General features: G+C 41.3%; 2 protein-coding genes across 2 annotated transcripts; both read left to right on the top strand.

Annotated features, from left to right (window-relative positions):
* The first annotated feature begins 957 nt into the window (after positions 1–957).
* fip1l1b (FIP1 like 1b (S. cerevisiae)) lies at positions 958–10502 on the top strand. The gene is made up of 16 exons (XM_068727233.1): positions 958–1235; positions 1614–1668; positions 2770–2836; positions 3479–3615; positions 4166–4230; positions 4425–4532; positions 4820–4950; positions 5287–5405; positions 5804–5857; positions 6305–6404; positions 6533–6683; positions 6815–6896; positions 7723–7778; positions 8117–8306; positions 8449–8595; positions 9846–10502. Exons 1-16 carry the CDS (start codon positions 1157–1159, stop codon positions 9985–9987), a joined length of 1683 nt encoding a protein of 560 aa, XP_068583334.1. The 5' UTR covers positions 958–1156; the 3' UTR covers positions 9988–10502.
* Positions 10503–11639: 1137 nt separating this feature from the next.
* On the top strand, positions 11640–14111 carry LOC137885044 (uncharacterized). The gene is made up of 6 exons (XM_068727177.1): positions 11640–11865; positions 12687–12829; positions 13313–13374; positions 13519–13632; positions 13721–13819; positions 13911–14111. Exons 1-6 carry the CDS (start codon positions 11752–11754, stop codon positions 14033–14035), a joined length of 657 nt encoding a protein of 218 aa, XP_068583278.1. The 5' UTR covers positions 11640–11751; the 3' UTR covers positions 14036–14111.
* Positions 14112–16041: the final 1930 nt, after the last annotated feature.

Genomic DNA, 16041 nt, shown 5'->3' on the forward strand with positions numbered 1-16041 from the left:
ATATGATGTTTTAGACAAAAGTGTGCTTCCATCTCTGTTTTAGATCCCTTTCCTGTTGTGAGTGAGTCCACGAAGACATAGATTTCCCAATTTGAATGTGGAAGAACTTGAATGGCCGACACAGACCTCGACCTCATTCAACAACTTTGGGATGAATGTGAGTGCACCGCAAGTGTTAACATAGCCCGACATCAGCGCCCGATCCCACTCTGGTGGCCATGGCCAGATGAATCCACTTAGGGGTCCTGGAGCAATAATGAGATGTGGGCCCCTACTGACAGTCTGCATCACCACAACCACCACCAACCACTATGTCTCCGTGTGTACGCTTTCACCAAGGGTTTGCACCATGTGAGCACTAAGTATACTGCTTTTTGTACTACTGTTTAGTGTGTTTCATCTTTTTTTTCTTGTGAACTCTTCTTCTAAAGGTTTTGACATGTCACAGTAGGAATAGCAAAGGCATAAATAATGAACTTAATGATGGCTGAATTCCATTTAGCTGCTTTGATTTCAGGATCCAGGTATTTTAAATGATGTCTCCTTGTCATTCTCGCTGGGACACTTGGAATACAAGCGAGGCCTTGATAGTGTTATTGTTATTAATGACACCTGTGTCTTTTCCAGAAGAGTAGAGACTTGTGTTGAAGCAATTGAGAGCTCATGGTTTTGGAATTAAATTGTTAATAATTACATATGGGTGTGATGTTTGGGTGCCCTCATACATTTTGGCCATGTAGTGCATTTCACAGTTGAAGCGGTTAAAATTTCTTGTGAGAGAGATCTTATATTTCGTCGCTACAATAAAATCCCCCCCCCCAATAAAAGAAGCACACAATTGATTTATTTGTGTATGTATTGTGTGGAAAATAGACATATAAGCACCACCTGTCTCAGCCGCCTGGGGGCGCTGTGTTTTCTACACCGACACGTTCACCTTAGCGGGACGGCAACAACCTCTTCCGGGTTCACATCATTCACTCGTTCAACTCGGTTGAAGATGAATCTAATGAAGGCATAATTTGTGCCCATAACCGCGTTTCCCCGCAGAAGGGATTAACTGTACGTGCATTTCTGCATTGAAAAGCTTTTGTTGAATATTGTTTTTTAGTGACGCTGCTGTTGGTTAGCTCATAGTACTCCGTGTTAGCTCAACATGTCTGCGGAGGAAGCGGACAAAACGACCACCACTGATGCCAGCGCTGGAGATGAGGAGGAGGAATGGCTGTACGGAGGTAAAGAAAATACCATGCTGTCCGCAAACACAGCTCGTCTTGACTGAAAGAGAGAGACAGAGAGTGTGTGTCGCTCTGTTAATGAACTGCTAACCAATAACACTGTCAGCTAGTTTGAGAATATAACAGTTAGCATGTAAGCTAAGCTAGCAGCGCCTGTTTGCTTCTCCCGGCCTTTTGCAGCTGTATGATTTGAGAAAGAAAGTGATTATATATGTCTATCTGTCACATGTTCAGGTTGTGTATTGAAACTGGAAATGTGCTAAATACTAATGTCGGTCTCGGTTGGGTTGTGTCTATGTGTAGAACAGGAGAAGCTAATGAATGGAGCTCTAGAGCTAGTTGTGGTTAAAAGAAGTATTATTTTTTTTGTTTCAGATGAGTCTGAGAGCAAAGATGAGGACGAAGAAGCCAAACTGAATGCTGCAGTCAGGTATGTGGTCACCCTTAAACACCGTGGCTTTGTGCAAGTGATTTAAAAACTCAAAAGACACCTGTTTACATCCAGGGGTGTACACTAGTGCTGGGCGGTATGACCAAAAATTTGTATCACGGTATTTTTTAAGATTCTTATCTTATTTTTTATATAGGTTTATAGTGGCTTACTCTACTGTCAGGAGTACATACAATATAAAAACATTTTAATGTCATCATGTATAAAGCTTTGATTACTAGAGGGTTTGCTTGGCCCCACAAGATGTTACAATATATGAAGGAATGTATGACACAGTTGCAGAATGTAAACAATTTTTGCAACGTACTGAAAACAGAACTTAAAAGTTTTACAATTTTAAGATAGTTGTATAAACATTATAAACTGACCTACACTGTTGTAGAAAAGTGGGCTAACGGGCTAGCTAGCGAGCTGTACCCAGCATGCCGTTCGGCGGTGTACTTTTATAAATGTACAATTATTAGTGCTACAAATTGTTTATGTGTCACAAACTGTTGTGTGCCGTGGTGTTTTCCTGTTAAAGAGAGTTAGTTGTGGGTTATTAATTGTTGTCTTATAACCATAACTTAGGGGTCCCTCTCAAAACACAACTAGAGTTAGCTCCCACTGCATTGCTCACACACAAACATTATATTTTGCTGCCTGTTGAATAGTTACAGCAGTTGTTTCGGCTATGCACCCTATATGACAGTGTATGAAAAATTAACATCATATGGGAAATATGATATTTCCGGATGAACCGGTGTACCGCCCAGCACTAGTATACACTTCCAGAGGTATACACATTCATACGTTTGCCTTCTGAAGTTTCACAAGAAATATGAACTGATGGACTGACTGTTGACTCATCATCTTGTACAAAATACTGTTGTGTATATAAAGCTACAAATACTTCATTTTGAAAAATAAATATTCATAACAGCACGGGAAACATAACTATATACAAATTCCTGGATTAAGTCATTGTTTTATATGGAATAGGACCTTTTAAATCCTCTGCTTCGTTTGCATCATGATTGTAAAGTTAGAGAACACGCCGACTCTGCTTGAAAAAAAAGTAACATTTCATTTTATCTACAGTGCACCTGCTGATGCTTCAATAGAGGATGCTGCAGCGCACGCTACAGGGAATGGAGTGGCCTCTGAGGTAGGTAGCCGTGGTGTGCATGCACATAGTCACAGTATGTGTTGCAAAGTGTTCCGCGCTTGTTTTCTGTTTTGTTTGTGTGCTTACTTACCTCCCAGGTCCCTGTTTCAGAGAGCAGGTTTAGTGAAAATAGTTAGTTAACCCAGAGATGAGGTAAACTCAGGGTTTTCAGTTCCAAAAAGAGAGGTAACTTAACACCACATCCTCAACAAACTCTGAGTTTATCTTTGTCTCCTCCCTCTTACAGAGACAGACACGTGGGTTTAGTTCCACATTCATGTCAGTACAAAAGCACGTATCGCAGCGCATTAATTAGCGGAGGTTTACTGTCTGTTAGTATCTCAGACTCTAGTTTAGTTTGCAAATCCTGGTTGGGTATTAGTTTGTTACTCAGGATTACCTAAAGTTGCTTTAATGGGTTGTCAGATATTTCCATGAAAAGTGTTTTTTGTTTTTTTCTCACATTCAAATCACAGTCAAGTCACCCTCAACTCAAAATACAACTCAAGAGTTTTTCCATCTCAGGGTTGGTCAACTCAGTTTGTTAAACCTGCTTTGTGGAACAGGGCCCAGTGCTCATTGCTCTCAGTTGTTTTCTGTCCCTCTGAGAAATGCTCATGTCTCCCCCCCCTGCTCTGTCAGGCAACAGGCGAAGTTGAGGGTGAAGGCGAGGGCGAAGGTGCAGGTGAGGATGTTGACAGCGACAGCGACAGTGATGACGACGACGACGATGTCCGCGTCACCATTGGGGACATAAAAACTGGAGCGCCACAGTACACGTAGGTGTTCAGTCAAAGTGTGGTGTTTCACGGTTGATTTAAACGGCCCCTGGCTACTTTAAACAAACTCGATATTTTAATGTTCGCCGTAAACAAAGAGAACCAGATGCTTTTTTTGTTTCTTCCTACTCATAAAGCTAAGCTCTTAGTCTCTTTTTTTACATTTCAAATATAGTTCTGATGTCAAAATGAAGAGCAGTGTTTCAGAGTTCTGTGTTTTTGATAGATTTCTATAGATGAAAATAAAAATGCGCAATCGAAGGGATTCCCACAAATTAAAGAAGCTTTACGTAGATATACTCTAGGTTTGATTAAGATACTTCTTTCTCCACATTTAATAAGTGTTTTTCCGATAATTTTCCGAAATGGTCTGAGAACACTGTTAACCCGTTGACATTGGTCCGTGACCAGCAGAAAGCCAACACTCTGATTGTGCTTCATAAGCCTGTTGGTACTTTGACATGAGTTTATATATATATATATATATATATATATATATATATAAAATTATTTATAATTTATAATATAATATTATTTTTTGTCCTCCCAGAACTTATGGAGCTCCACCTGTCAATCTCAACATAAAGACAACAGGCTCCAGACCGTATGGACAAGGTATTGCTCACTATTCTTGAACCACTTTCTGTTTTGACCTAAAAAAAAAAAAAACAACCCCAAAACTGCTTATTATTTTCTGCACTATTTTCAAAACACAGAAAACATGGATATCATACACGGAGAGTGGTAAAGAGTTTGAACTAAATGTTCCTGTCCAGTCAACATGTTATGATGTTCATTATTTTCCGTAGCCTCCAAGATGAAGGGAGTGGATCTGGATGCTCCTGGTAACATTAACGGGGTTCCAGTGCTGGAGACGGAAGTGGAGTCCTTTGAAGAGAAACCCTGGAGAAAGCCAGGTGTGTGTGTGTGTGTGTGTGTGTGTGTGTGTGTGTGTGTGTGTGTGTGTGTGTGTGTGTGTGTGTGTGTGTGTGTGTGTGTGTGTGTGTGTGTGTGTGTGTGTGTGTGTGTGTGTGTGTGTGGGGAAAAAAAAACAGTAAAAATATGTATTTCTTTAGGCACCTCAGGTATGAGCACTTTCAGGATGTTTGGTGATGTACAGGCGCCCAGAGACCCGGGCCAGATGACATGTCATGCCTAGCATGTACAGTATTTCACAAGTTTTTTTTTTTTTGTGTGTGTGTAGGAGCGGATCTTTCAGACTACTTTAACTATGGCTTCAATGAAGACACATGGAAGGCTTATTGTGAAAAACAGAAGAGACTGCGCATGGGCCTGGAGGTCTCTACTGTCGGCTCGGTGGCGAGCAAGATCACTGTGAGAGCCCAGTGCTTCCTCTGTCCTTTTTTCTTACTCTTCTTTTTGTCAACGCCCTCTAGATTTCCCTCAAACTTCTGTTTTCTTCAGAAGCCTCTCCCTCTAATCAGTTAGTTGGAATCAAAGCAGTTTCCTGTGTGGTTTAATCTGGAAACTTTACATTATAAGAAATGCTTCACCCTCTTTGTTGTAGGGCAGATGAACATTAACAAAAGTAAACATGAGAGTTTCATTTTAAACATGTTCATCACCTCCATTTCTACAATGTTGTGAAGAGAATCTACTTTGATTAACACATGAAATATATTAACAAGCGTATTGTTGGCTCTTTCTTAGGTTCAGCAAGGCAGGACAGGGAATGACAAGGACATGTCCAGTTTGCCTGTTCACACGTCAAAGCCAGACTTCACATCTCCGATCAGCCTGTACAAGCCCGCTGTCAGTCAGCTCACCAGGTAACACTGTGCTTTTAGCATCACTTGTTAACATATCTGCTAATATTCCACTAAAAGGGTTTCCAGCCACCTGTTTTATGAATATTTTCTAGTTCAGTATTAAAAAACCTGATTTAAAAATGTTTTACGCTTGGCTGAGGTATAAAAGGTTGGTATATTGATAAAAGATAAATCACGATGAACATGAAGCATGTGACTCAACTGTCTACTGAGGCTGGAGAGATTAAACATGGCGGCAGATGACAACAGTCTGTGTGGAGCAATGCGGGGACCTTAAAATATTGATAATACATACATTTCCATCACGTTTTTCTCATTGTTTAATCCATAATACGATTTAAACGAGTGAGTAATGTGTGATCTAATCTTTACCTCTGTCCTTTGTTTCAAAATGGTAGGATCTCTCCTCCTCAGTGGCCTGGTCCGCCTCCTCAGGACATGTCCTATTATACGTAAGTTAGCACGGCAGTGTCCCTGCAAGGTTTGATGTGCCTCATGGGAAACGTGTTGATGTTCAAACCCCAGAAGATACTTTCTTCTGGGGTGGGTGATGTGCATGTGTGATAAGCTAAAAGTTAGCTTTAGAGAAAGTCACTAGAATATCATCATTTTATGGAGTAATTAAATGTCTTCTTCGGGGTTACGAATGGAAGTATTAAATAGATCTGAGATGCTGAAGTGAAATCCCTGACCAAACCTAAAAAGTAAAATACATCTAGTGTTGTCATCATACGTTTGTCAAACTGTGCAGTCTGCGGAAATGATTTAGGGCCGCATTGTTGAAGACTTTGGTGTGAATTAGGTATTTAGATTATGTGCATTGCTGATTGCATATTGTAGAAGTAGACGAGGCATATGCCCAGTGCCTTGATTTTCATTTTTTCATATCCTTTTCCCAGGAAGACGAGCGGTACTATAGATGTGATCGGTGGAGGGACGGCCACCATCAGCAGGGTTGAAGGGCGACGCAGACACAATCTAGAAGGCAACAATATCCAGGTACACAGAAGCAACACGGACACTTTGTTTCTTTTGTTCTACTAAACTGGAGTTCAAGTTGAAAGAAGTCACGTGTGTGTGTGTGTGTGTGTGTGTGTGTGTGTGTGATCCTGTCATTTGTTGTGCAGGTGATCGCCGAGCAGTCGGATGCCGAGCCGACTCCAGCCAAGATTCCCCCCTTCTTCCCTCCTGGACCCATACCTCCAAACATCCCCCCACCTCCGTTCCTCCCTCCTCCACCCAACGTCAACGCTGCACCCCCACTCATCCCCCCACCCAGTAAGTTTATCATCATCTTATTCTGTCTCAGCTGGTCTCTTTGTGGGATTTTAAGCAGCCATCCCATCTTACCCTGCATTTGTTCTGTTTTATTGTTTTCGATGTGTTCATTCTCGTTCTCTCTCTCGTAGGGTTGCCCATCACTGTTCCTCCTCCTGGTTTCCCCCCTCCACCTAGCGGCCCCCCTCCTGCCATCATTCCCACTATGGACAGGTAACTGTTGGGTAGTTGTTGTTGGGGTTTGTTTAAATACGCCAAATTCTCATTTTATGGGTTATTTTTGTTCTGACAATTAAGCTAAGATAGCTAATACGTGCTGACGTCAGCTGTCACTTGCAGTCAGACGACAGGGTCAGTGAGGCCAGGCTTGGCAGAGGCAGCCTCCTGTTGTGGCTGAGCATTCGGGATCGGTAATGTTTGGAATGGAGTTGGCTGCTCACCATCAAACTCGCCCATTTACCTGTTTGTTTTTTTTCCACGCTAACTGGCAACTTGACACAGAGATACAACGTATTGGCTCGTGGTTTTTGTTAGAAGTGGGAAACAAAGCATCACATATCTTCCACTGAGATAAAGAAAACATTCATTTTTGGACCCGTCAACATTTTTAAAATGATTAATTCACAATCATATTTTTTTAGGAAAAGAAGTACTTTTATTCTGCGCCTTACTAAAAATTCTGGGGACCTATTTCTTTATAAAGTGTTCATCTCCATAAAAATGTTCTTCAATCAATCTGACCTTTTAATTTTAAAGCAGAATTGTCATCATTACATGGCGAGCAGACAGTCACAGCTTACAGCCAGACAGCATCCGGCTACACAACAACCACATTAGCTCTCCTGCTAAACTCTCCATATAATCTAACATGAACACTTGTCCAGCGCCTTAGCTTGTTGAACAGTTCACCATACAAACATTGATCAGGGAAAAGTGCACAGTTAACATCTGTTTTCAGTCTACATAGCCAATTGATGAATTAATTTCTTCTAGATCGGTATGTTCCATAATGAGTTGTAACGTTCTTCTCTTCCCACAGTGGCCACCCTGGAGGCTATGATGGCCGCCCTGTCCCTCCCTACCCATTCCCTCAAGGTAGGAAGCCTTACAATGCAACCAGGTTTTCTAACCTCAGCAGCACAACACATGTCAGAAAGTTTTTTTTAATAGGATATCCGTTGTGATATGTATGAAAAATAACTACTGCAATGTGTTTTAAAACAGCGCAAACAAGGATATCAAATATGCATGCCTAGCTATTCATATCATTGGCTTTAGTGTTTTTGGAAACATGTATTTTTTAAATTGTTTCATGTGCATTATCAATGTTTATCACAGATTGCTAACTGGATTTGAACAAAGCCTCATTTCCAGGAAACATTTGACCACAAAGTACTAACTGTCTTTGGGGACCCTCCTCTGAACTTTGTCAGGCGCATATCCTCCGCCCATGCCTGGAGGCGGGCCTCTCACCTGGCCCCCCATGTTGGACAACTCTAAACCCTGGGACTACTACCCCCGTCGAGACGACAAGAGAGAGAAGGAGAGAGAGAGGCCCAGAGAGAGGACACATGAGCGGGAGAGAGAGAGGGAGCACAGCCCTTCAGCTATGAGCTACACCAGGTGAGAGGGACGCACTCATAGATACTCGTGAATATTCATTTATTGTGTCATTAAAAAGCCTTGTTTTTATCATGGTACAGGCTTGTTTTGGTACGCGTGCAAACATGACACAGTAAAGTGAAAGCTCTTGTTCTTTCCGCAGCGATGAGGAGCGGTTTCGCTACCGCGAGTACCAGGAGCGTGGTTATGTGGAGCGCCATCGTGAGCGGTCGAGCCGAGAGAAGGAGGAAAGACACAGAGAGAGACGGCACCGAGAGAAGGAGGAGGGACGCCACAAGTCCTCTCGCAGGTACGCAAACACACACAAAACCTCTCCGATAGAAAACAGTTCGCTACACCCATCCCTACATTGATTATTAAAGTGTTAGAAGTGAGAATATATGATTTGAAAATATGAACACGCTTGTGGCCTAAGTGGCTGAACAGGGTTATATTGATATTATATTCTCATACTATCTCTCCACCGCAACGCTTTTTCTTTATTACCGTGTCTTTTAGCATGACATCACATACGTAGCCATAAAGTGTACTATCTACAGCCTTAATAATATAATAATAATATTCTTGTTTTGAAACAAATCAGCTGGAAACTAACTCATAGAGATACGGTTAGCTTGGCTATCTACAACTTATAACATCTGCCAGCTTCAGGTACAACAGCAGGCTCCTTATTTCTTGTTTTTACTGGCTGAAATGAGAAGCTGCTTTAGTCTACCTCTTAAATTAAGGACTTTGAAAAAGAGTGAGAAGGGAAAAATTGACAAGCTTAGTGTATTTCAACTTGGACCCTATTTTACCACTAAGGGGGACAGCAATTTCTGAAATTGGTCCAGTTTTGAGGGAAAATGCTGCAGGCGACTTCCCATAAACAGGCTGTAATATAATGTTTTGCCACTGCCATATTATCACAAAAACAGAGAAATAATAATAAAAAAAGCTGAACCTTCTGCTTGATCCAAAACGGTCTGTTTGTGTCATGTGACAACATGAGAGAGAGTTGCAGAGAGGAGTTTCGGTGTTGTGTAGCTCAGTGTTTTCAGTGTCGTGGCTGAATATTCAGCTGATTTCGACAATGCAGATGCGATGCAAGATTTCAGAAGGAGGCTTCTCCTAGTGAACAGACCGACCGGATCAAGCACATGTAAAGGCAAATGTTTTATTATTTCTCTGTAGAGTCCTTTCCTGCCCAACTTTTTTATCGTCCAACATGGGGAAAATAGGGTCCAGGTTGAAAAATATCAAAGTTACCCGTTCACGACAGCAACTAAGTGGTATAATGGTCATTTGACAAACTATCTTCCTGTATTTTGGTTGTCCCAACCTTTGTCTCTGTTATTTTCCTAACCCCGCTCTCGTCTCCATTTCACTTCACCTTTTTGTTCTTTCACCCATTGATCTTCTTGTCTCCATGTCTCCCTCTCTCCTACCTAACCTTTTATCTCCCTTCCCCCTATCGTCTTCCCTCCCTGCCCTTTCCTCTCCCCCCTCCTCATCTCCTCTGCCCTTTCCACACTTTTGTCCTTCTCTTTCAATTAGCAGCAGTAGCAGGCGGAGGCACGACAGCGAGGAGGGCGACAGCCACCGGAGGCACAAACACAAGAAGAGCAAGAGGAGCAAGGAGGGCAAAGAGGCCAGCGAGGAGATCAGCGCAGACCAAGAGAACCAGGAGGCCATGGAGTAGCGATCGCCAGCCCCCGTTTTGTCCTCTCCCCGTCTGTCTCTGGGTCTCCGTCTGTCCCTCCGTGTCTCCCACCAAGATGAGAAAGACGGAAAGGGGGAAGATGAGCACAGACCAACAAAACCAGAAAGTGGCAGAGCGATCGATGCGTCCTGTCACTCCCCTCTCCATCAATCACTGTTGTCCCCATCCTGCTGCCGTTCATCCCCACATCACCTCGAGCGGAGAACGGATGGAGCAGAGGAGGTGGTAAAGAAGGGTGGTCGTCCTGTTTACTCCATCCATCTTTCCATTAATAGCTGACATCAGACAAGCCGTCTGTCCCCCCCCCCCTCGTTTCTCCCCGGCCCTCCTCTCAGAGCACTGCTGTAACCGTTAGGTCATGCTCAGAGATTTCACTGTATAGTCCCAATGATCAGCAGATTCAGCTCTTTTTCATTTGTTTGTTCTCGTTCTGTATGAAGACATCTATAGAGTCAGTTTGTTGAGTTCAATAAAAAAAAACACTTTTGATAAGACTTCTTTTTGTGACTTTTTGTGACTTTTTTTAATAAATAGTCCAATGATTCCTCAGCAAAAACAACTATTTACAACTATTTGCTATGTAAAGCCATAATGAAGTAACGTCTACCTGAGCAGTGAGTGAAGTCTGGAAAAGATCTCGAACATAATCCCACCATGAAATGCATTATCATCATTTCTCTTTGAATTTGACTTCAAAGGAACGTGTTTTTGGTGAGTAACCAAAAACACGTGGGTGGGGGTGGGTGGGTGGGTGGGTGGGGTGTGTGTGTACATTTCATCAGAGCACTGCGGAGGTTAGCAGCAAGTGAGGACAAATTTCAAGTGAACTTTTCAACATTTGTTTGGAAAAATGTTTTTTCTGGGGAGGGGGATTTGGACTTGTGACCCCAGTATTTCTACAATCCTGGCTCATAGTGTTATTGTTTGATCTCGGGTCTGGAAGATTGTTTTTCTCCTTTCCATCAAATGACTAGCTCATTTGTCATTCAGACTCAGTAGCTGTTGAGATTTCATCCACACACTTTTATGAAATATGAGAAGTTCATTATTTAACTTGTAAAGAGATTACTGTATTACTGTTCTATTTTTCCTAATAAATATTTAATTGCCAGTACTATTTTAAAACTACAAATTTACAGTTTTTCTTTTTTTTTTTCCAGAATTTAAAATATAACCGTTGCATAAGTACTCATTGTGCAACATGAGTACTTTTGTTTGCGCAACAAAACATTTTTACAAAAGATATAGGCTGTTTGCCACGACATTCACTGACAGTGCATTGTGTATAAAGACACGCTTACACCTAAATATACACACACATGTGAATTAAAAGTAAACCGAAGTCTGTGCAGGTGTGTTAGGAAACGGAAAGGAATCACGAGACTGGAGGGCCTTTATTTCGAAGGGAGTATTTTTGTGGTTTTGCTACTTTTACTACAGTAAATTATCTGAAAATCAAAGTGCGAGAAACATTTTTGTTTACTTAAATTAGCACACATGCTGTGCGTAACAGCCTCTACTGTTACATGTGCTCGGATCAAGATTCAGTGAGTTCCTTTAACAGGTCAAAGACCCCCCCGCCTGGGCTGTTTGCTTTGCTGACATCATAGAAAAGTCAATGTACGCTGGTGAGATGCAGCCACTGTTGTTATAAGGCCTGTGGCAGGCAGAGAAGAGACTCACCTGAAGACAAAAGAAAAGCTGAGCACAAAGGCACAGAAAGGAGAGAAAGACATCGAGAGGATGAAGAAGTGCGTTGCTGCCGTTGTGGTGCTGAGTCTGCTCTCAGTGGGACTCTCTGCTCCTCTGAGCAGCTGTGACGGTCTGGTGAAACCCATAACTGTCAGCAATGAAGACGTGAGTGCACTTCTGCTTTACCTTCTATCTCGGTTTAATTCCAACTCGGCAATAAAAATAACATCTTTGGTTTTCATCAGGTGTATTTCAATGCTGATGAATCCTGTTACAATGCATGACCGAAACATCTGTATACACTATTTCGGTGTGTCTAAGGCTGTTGCTGTTTCTAACAGTTTAACCACAGGCGATAAAAGCTTACAGCTGTTGAAAGCTCACAAGACTTTGCCTTTGCAAAGTCAATGTGACAGTGAACGGCAGGAACCTGCCATGTTTCGACTCCTCTGTCCTTGCTGTACTTGCACCATGCTGTCTCTTTATTGGACCATGAACTTGTTTTTAGATTCCACAGATTTCTGGGCCCCAGAAATGAAAAGTTGGCCAAATGCTAAAAGGTCCTTCATTTCCCATTACTTTCCTAGGGTGTTTCCTAGAAATTACTATGTAATATAGTGCAAATTATAAAGACAAAAATGTATGTTTTTAAAATAATAATATTCCTTTATTATTATTATTATTATTGGGAATGGTATTTCCCTATATAATTACAACAAAAATGATATAGTTCTTTTGAGAAAATGTCTTGTAATTTATTAGGAAATGATTCAGACCTGTAAAACAAAGCTTTACCAAATTTTAATATTTCATCATTTGGTGATTCGAGCATGGAGGGAACTCCAATTGATATAATAATTAAAACATATCTAATTTAGTATATCAAACTATGCGTCTCAGAAATCTCCCACGAGCCCACAGGAGGTCCCGGCCCCTGCGGGTTTGGAAACGTTGACGTGTGTACTCTGTATCTGCGTGTGCTTCAGATGCTGGGCAGGTGGCTGTACATCGGGGGGAGCTCTGACCTCCCAGGAAGCCGCTCCCTGGGCCACCTGATGACCAGCGTCTGGCTGGACATCACTACGACCGCCCAGAGCAACGTCCTCAATCTCATCCAGACTCAGAGGATGTAAGTCCCCACCCACACTGTCGCAGCACGGCGCCGAAGGCTACGTGGTTTTAGAGGAACTTTATAATGTTTTTATAATGCATCTTATTAATAAGATATACACTATTTGCACTACATAGTGCCATATCCATTCACACATTCAAATCTCTTGGCACAGACATCAGCAGCACCCTCAAATGGGGAACATCCATACAGACACTACATCCCCAGGACAATTTCTTACAGTGACATACCCTTGCACATCTTTTCTCTATTAATATACAGATGACACTTTAATATTATGCTTGTTTTAACATGCTGTTGTTTGTTTGTTGACCATATCTTATTGTAAATTTTCTATTTTTAAATGATGTCTTAAAGTATTGCAGTGTTCCTTACAAATTCCTTGTATGTGTAACGTACCTGGCAATAAACAGTTGTGGTTCTGATTCTGGCTTACTAAAGAGTCTATCATGGTATAATGTTTTACATTTTCCTTCACAGATATGGTGAATGTTCCAGCATAACATACAACGTGACCTTTGAAAACAGCACGCTGTTGATCGGTGAGCGCAGAAGAGCCACAATGTATTAGAGAGATGCGTTAGGAGTGGAAACCTGGATTGAAAACACTCACATTATTCCCTGTGGGTGTGTGTGTGTGTGTGTGTGTGTGTGTGTGTGTGTGTGTGTGTGTGTGTTTTTCACAGAGCAACCGTTCTACCTCAAGGAAGTGTACCTGCCGACTGACTGCTCCGACTGTCTGGTTGTCTATGAAGACGTTGTCTCTGGCAAAGATACTTTCACCAGCCTTCTGCTTTTTAGTAAGCAGTAATTTGCTTATCAGTCCCAAAACCCTGCATTGACATGAATATTATTATTCCAATTCAACTCTGACATCTTTATTTCCAGGCAGGAGACAGAGCGTCTCACCTGCTGTTGTGGAGATGTTCAGGACGCAAGCAGAATGTCTCCGCATGCCGTCGCCCATAATGATGGACACGGACTACGGTGAGGATTACTAAAACTATTTATCTCACACTGTGCCTCCATGATGCCGTGCAGAGCTGTTTTGTCTCATTTTCAATGTGTATGAAAACAGAAATCTGCCCAGACAACATCTCGCCCTCAGAGGGGATCAGCGCTCTCAACTCTTTGTTGGAGGCTAAGATGGGACATCGAGTTGCAAAACTCCTGGATGCTTTTTTTGATATGTTTGTGAACTGATTTGTCATTTTGTTATGAGAAAGTTTGGAATTTTGTTCCCTGATTTACATAAACAATAAAAAAAAATGGAACTGCATTGTTTTCTTGTTATATTATATTAATATACTTTTTCTTCTTTGTGTATTTCACAAATGCCCCTCAAGAAGATATAAGAAAACAAAACAAACAAATAAAGTGAGCGAGCAGCAACACTTGGTTCTAGAATACAATACAATTAGTAGATTAACAAGGAAACTGCACTTTAGAAAGCAAAGACTAAGCTCTCGAATGCAATAAACACCAGTGAAAATTCTACATTAAGTCCCCAGAAAGTTCAACACAGTAATCAGTGTAGTAAACATGCAGTCCACAAAAGTAAAAAAAAAATGAAGTCAAATACATAACATCAACAGTTAGCCCAACAAATACACAATAAGATTACTCAAACTCAACGTTTCCTAAGCCCCACCTCTTTTCTCTCTGTGCTCCAACAGATAAGCAAGCTTGGAACCCGGTAGAACTTCATTCAATGTTCCTCTTTACTGTTAAACTTAGATATGCTATGTCCGTCCAAAGGTCACATTAGATTAATCAGGGTTGTAAACACGCAGAGTCCACGGAAGTAAAAAATATGTAAAATACACAACATCATCAACAGTTAGTCCAACAGTACATGAACAGTTAGCTTACTCATAACTGACCCTTCCCAGGTTCTATGGTAACTTTGCTGTGTAAATCTCATTAAAATGGTGTCAATATGGTTTCTTCACAGACACGTTCCATTGTAGATAGTCACAGTTTCTATGAGGAACTTTCATTTCTTGTTCAGTCCATAGTTGCTCAGTCGCGGCTCTGAAGAAATGTCTAGACTGCTACAAAGCTGTGCCAGTTAAGGGTTGCTATAGCACCAGATTGGTAACCTGAAACCAACTGCTCATGGCAAAATAAAACCAACTCAAAGGAGAAACCAAAGAGTTGAAGGAGTTCCATACTGTGACTATTCAGCTCTTTAAACACCATGCTGTCAATTTAGTGGTATATGGCACCCCCTAGGTGGTGGTCTAATTTCCCAGTTTTTGTTATTATTTAATATTATTCTATTATTCTATTTCATTGTATATAGTGTGCATTCTTTATCTAATATCTTTACTCTGTTATTATAATTGTATATATTGTGTATTGACATGTGCATTTTTTATATTATATTAAGGTTTTTACCCTGTTATTTTTACCTGTTCTTACATGTAACCTATTGCTGCTGCAACAAAATAATTTCCCCTTGCGTGATCAATAAAGTTACTATCTATTTATCTATCTTATTTGTCTTGGGTTTAAGCGCAGTATGGAGACGTAAAAATATTTCCCTTTATCCACCCTTCAACCAGATTCTAACCAACACATGTGTAAATAGCTCTTAGGTGGAAAGGGGCCTCTGAGCTCCAATGCACCAGTTTTAGTGTAGCAGACGTTTAAAGCTCCAAGCTACGATCTGTGCAATACGCAAAGACACACAGTCTTCTGGCTCTTTGTGAGATGAGGCGAGTCGCGATGATGTTTGTCTGCTGCGCTCAGTCTTCTGTCTGTCTGACAGTCTACTCCTGTGAGCAGCTGTGAGAGTCTGGACCAATCTATTGAAATCAACAGAGGACAGCAGGTAAGACACTCTCTCATCTTGCTCGTCACTTATCTCCCACAATCTTGTTTTCTGCATGCTGGGTCATTTCTGTTTTTTAAGGAAAGTAAAACGTTTTTTTTTTAAATGACGTTTGTCATCTTATATGTCTTTCTCAGCTTCAGGCAAGTGGACGTATGTAGCAGAAGGCACAAACATCCCCATCCAATTGGGATCAATATTAATCAGTCAATTTAACTTGTATTATTTTGCGTAGTGTGACATTCTTTACCAAATTTTTTAAATATTTCAGTGTGATTTCACTTTTTAAAAATGTCTTTGGCTTCTGAAAGGTTGGACACCTGCTTCTCTGTCACACCTAAGATGGCCGTGGAAAACAGCACTCTCTACAGGT

The sequence above is a fragment of the Cebidichthys violaceus genome, unplaced genomic scaffold, assembly GCF_023349555.1.
Source record: "Cebidichthys violaceus isolate CVI_PGR_0920_01 unplaced genomic scaffold, fCebVio1.0.p SCAF_4, whole genome shotgun sequence".
Classification (NCBI taxonomy): domain Eukaryota; kingdom Metazoa; phylum Chordata; class Actinopteri; order Perciformes; family Stichaeidae; genus Cebidichthys; species Cebidichthys violaceus.

Excerpts from the sequence above, each read along its gene's own strand:
- fip1l1b (XM_068727233.1), top strand. The coding sequence starts at position 1,157 with ATGTCTGCGGAGGAAGCGGACAAAACGACCACCACTGATGCCAGCGCT. Across the intron at positions 2,837-3,478 it reads GGAATGGAGTGGCCTCTGAG|GCAACAGGCGAAGTTGAGGG; the intron begins GTAGGTAGCCGT and ends CTGCTCTGTCAG. Across the intron at positions 7,779-8,116 it reads TCCCTACCCATTCCCTCAAG|GCGCATATCCTCCGCCCATG; the intron begins GTAGGAAGCCTT and ends GAACTTTGTCAG.
- LOC137885044 (XM_068727177.1), top strand. The coding sequence starts at position 11,752 with ATGAAGAAGTGCGTTGCTGCCGTTGTGGTGCTGAGTCTGCTCTCAGTG. Across the intron at positions 13,633-13,720 it reads CACCAGCCTTCTGCTTTTTA|GCAGGAGACAGAGCGTCTCA; the intron begins GTAAGCAGTAAT and ends CTTTATTTCCAG. Across the intron at positions 13,820-13,910 it reads AATGATGGACACGGACTACG|AAATCTGCCCAGACAACATC; the intron begins GTGAGGATTACT and ends GTATGAAAACAG.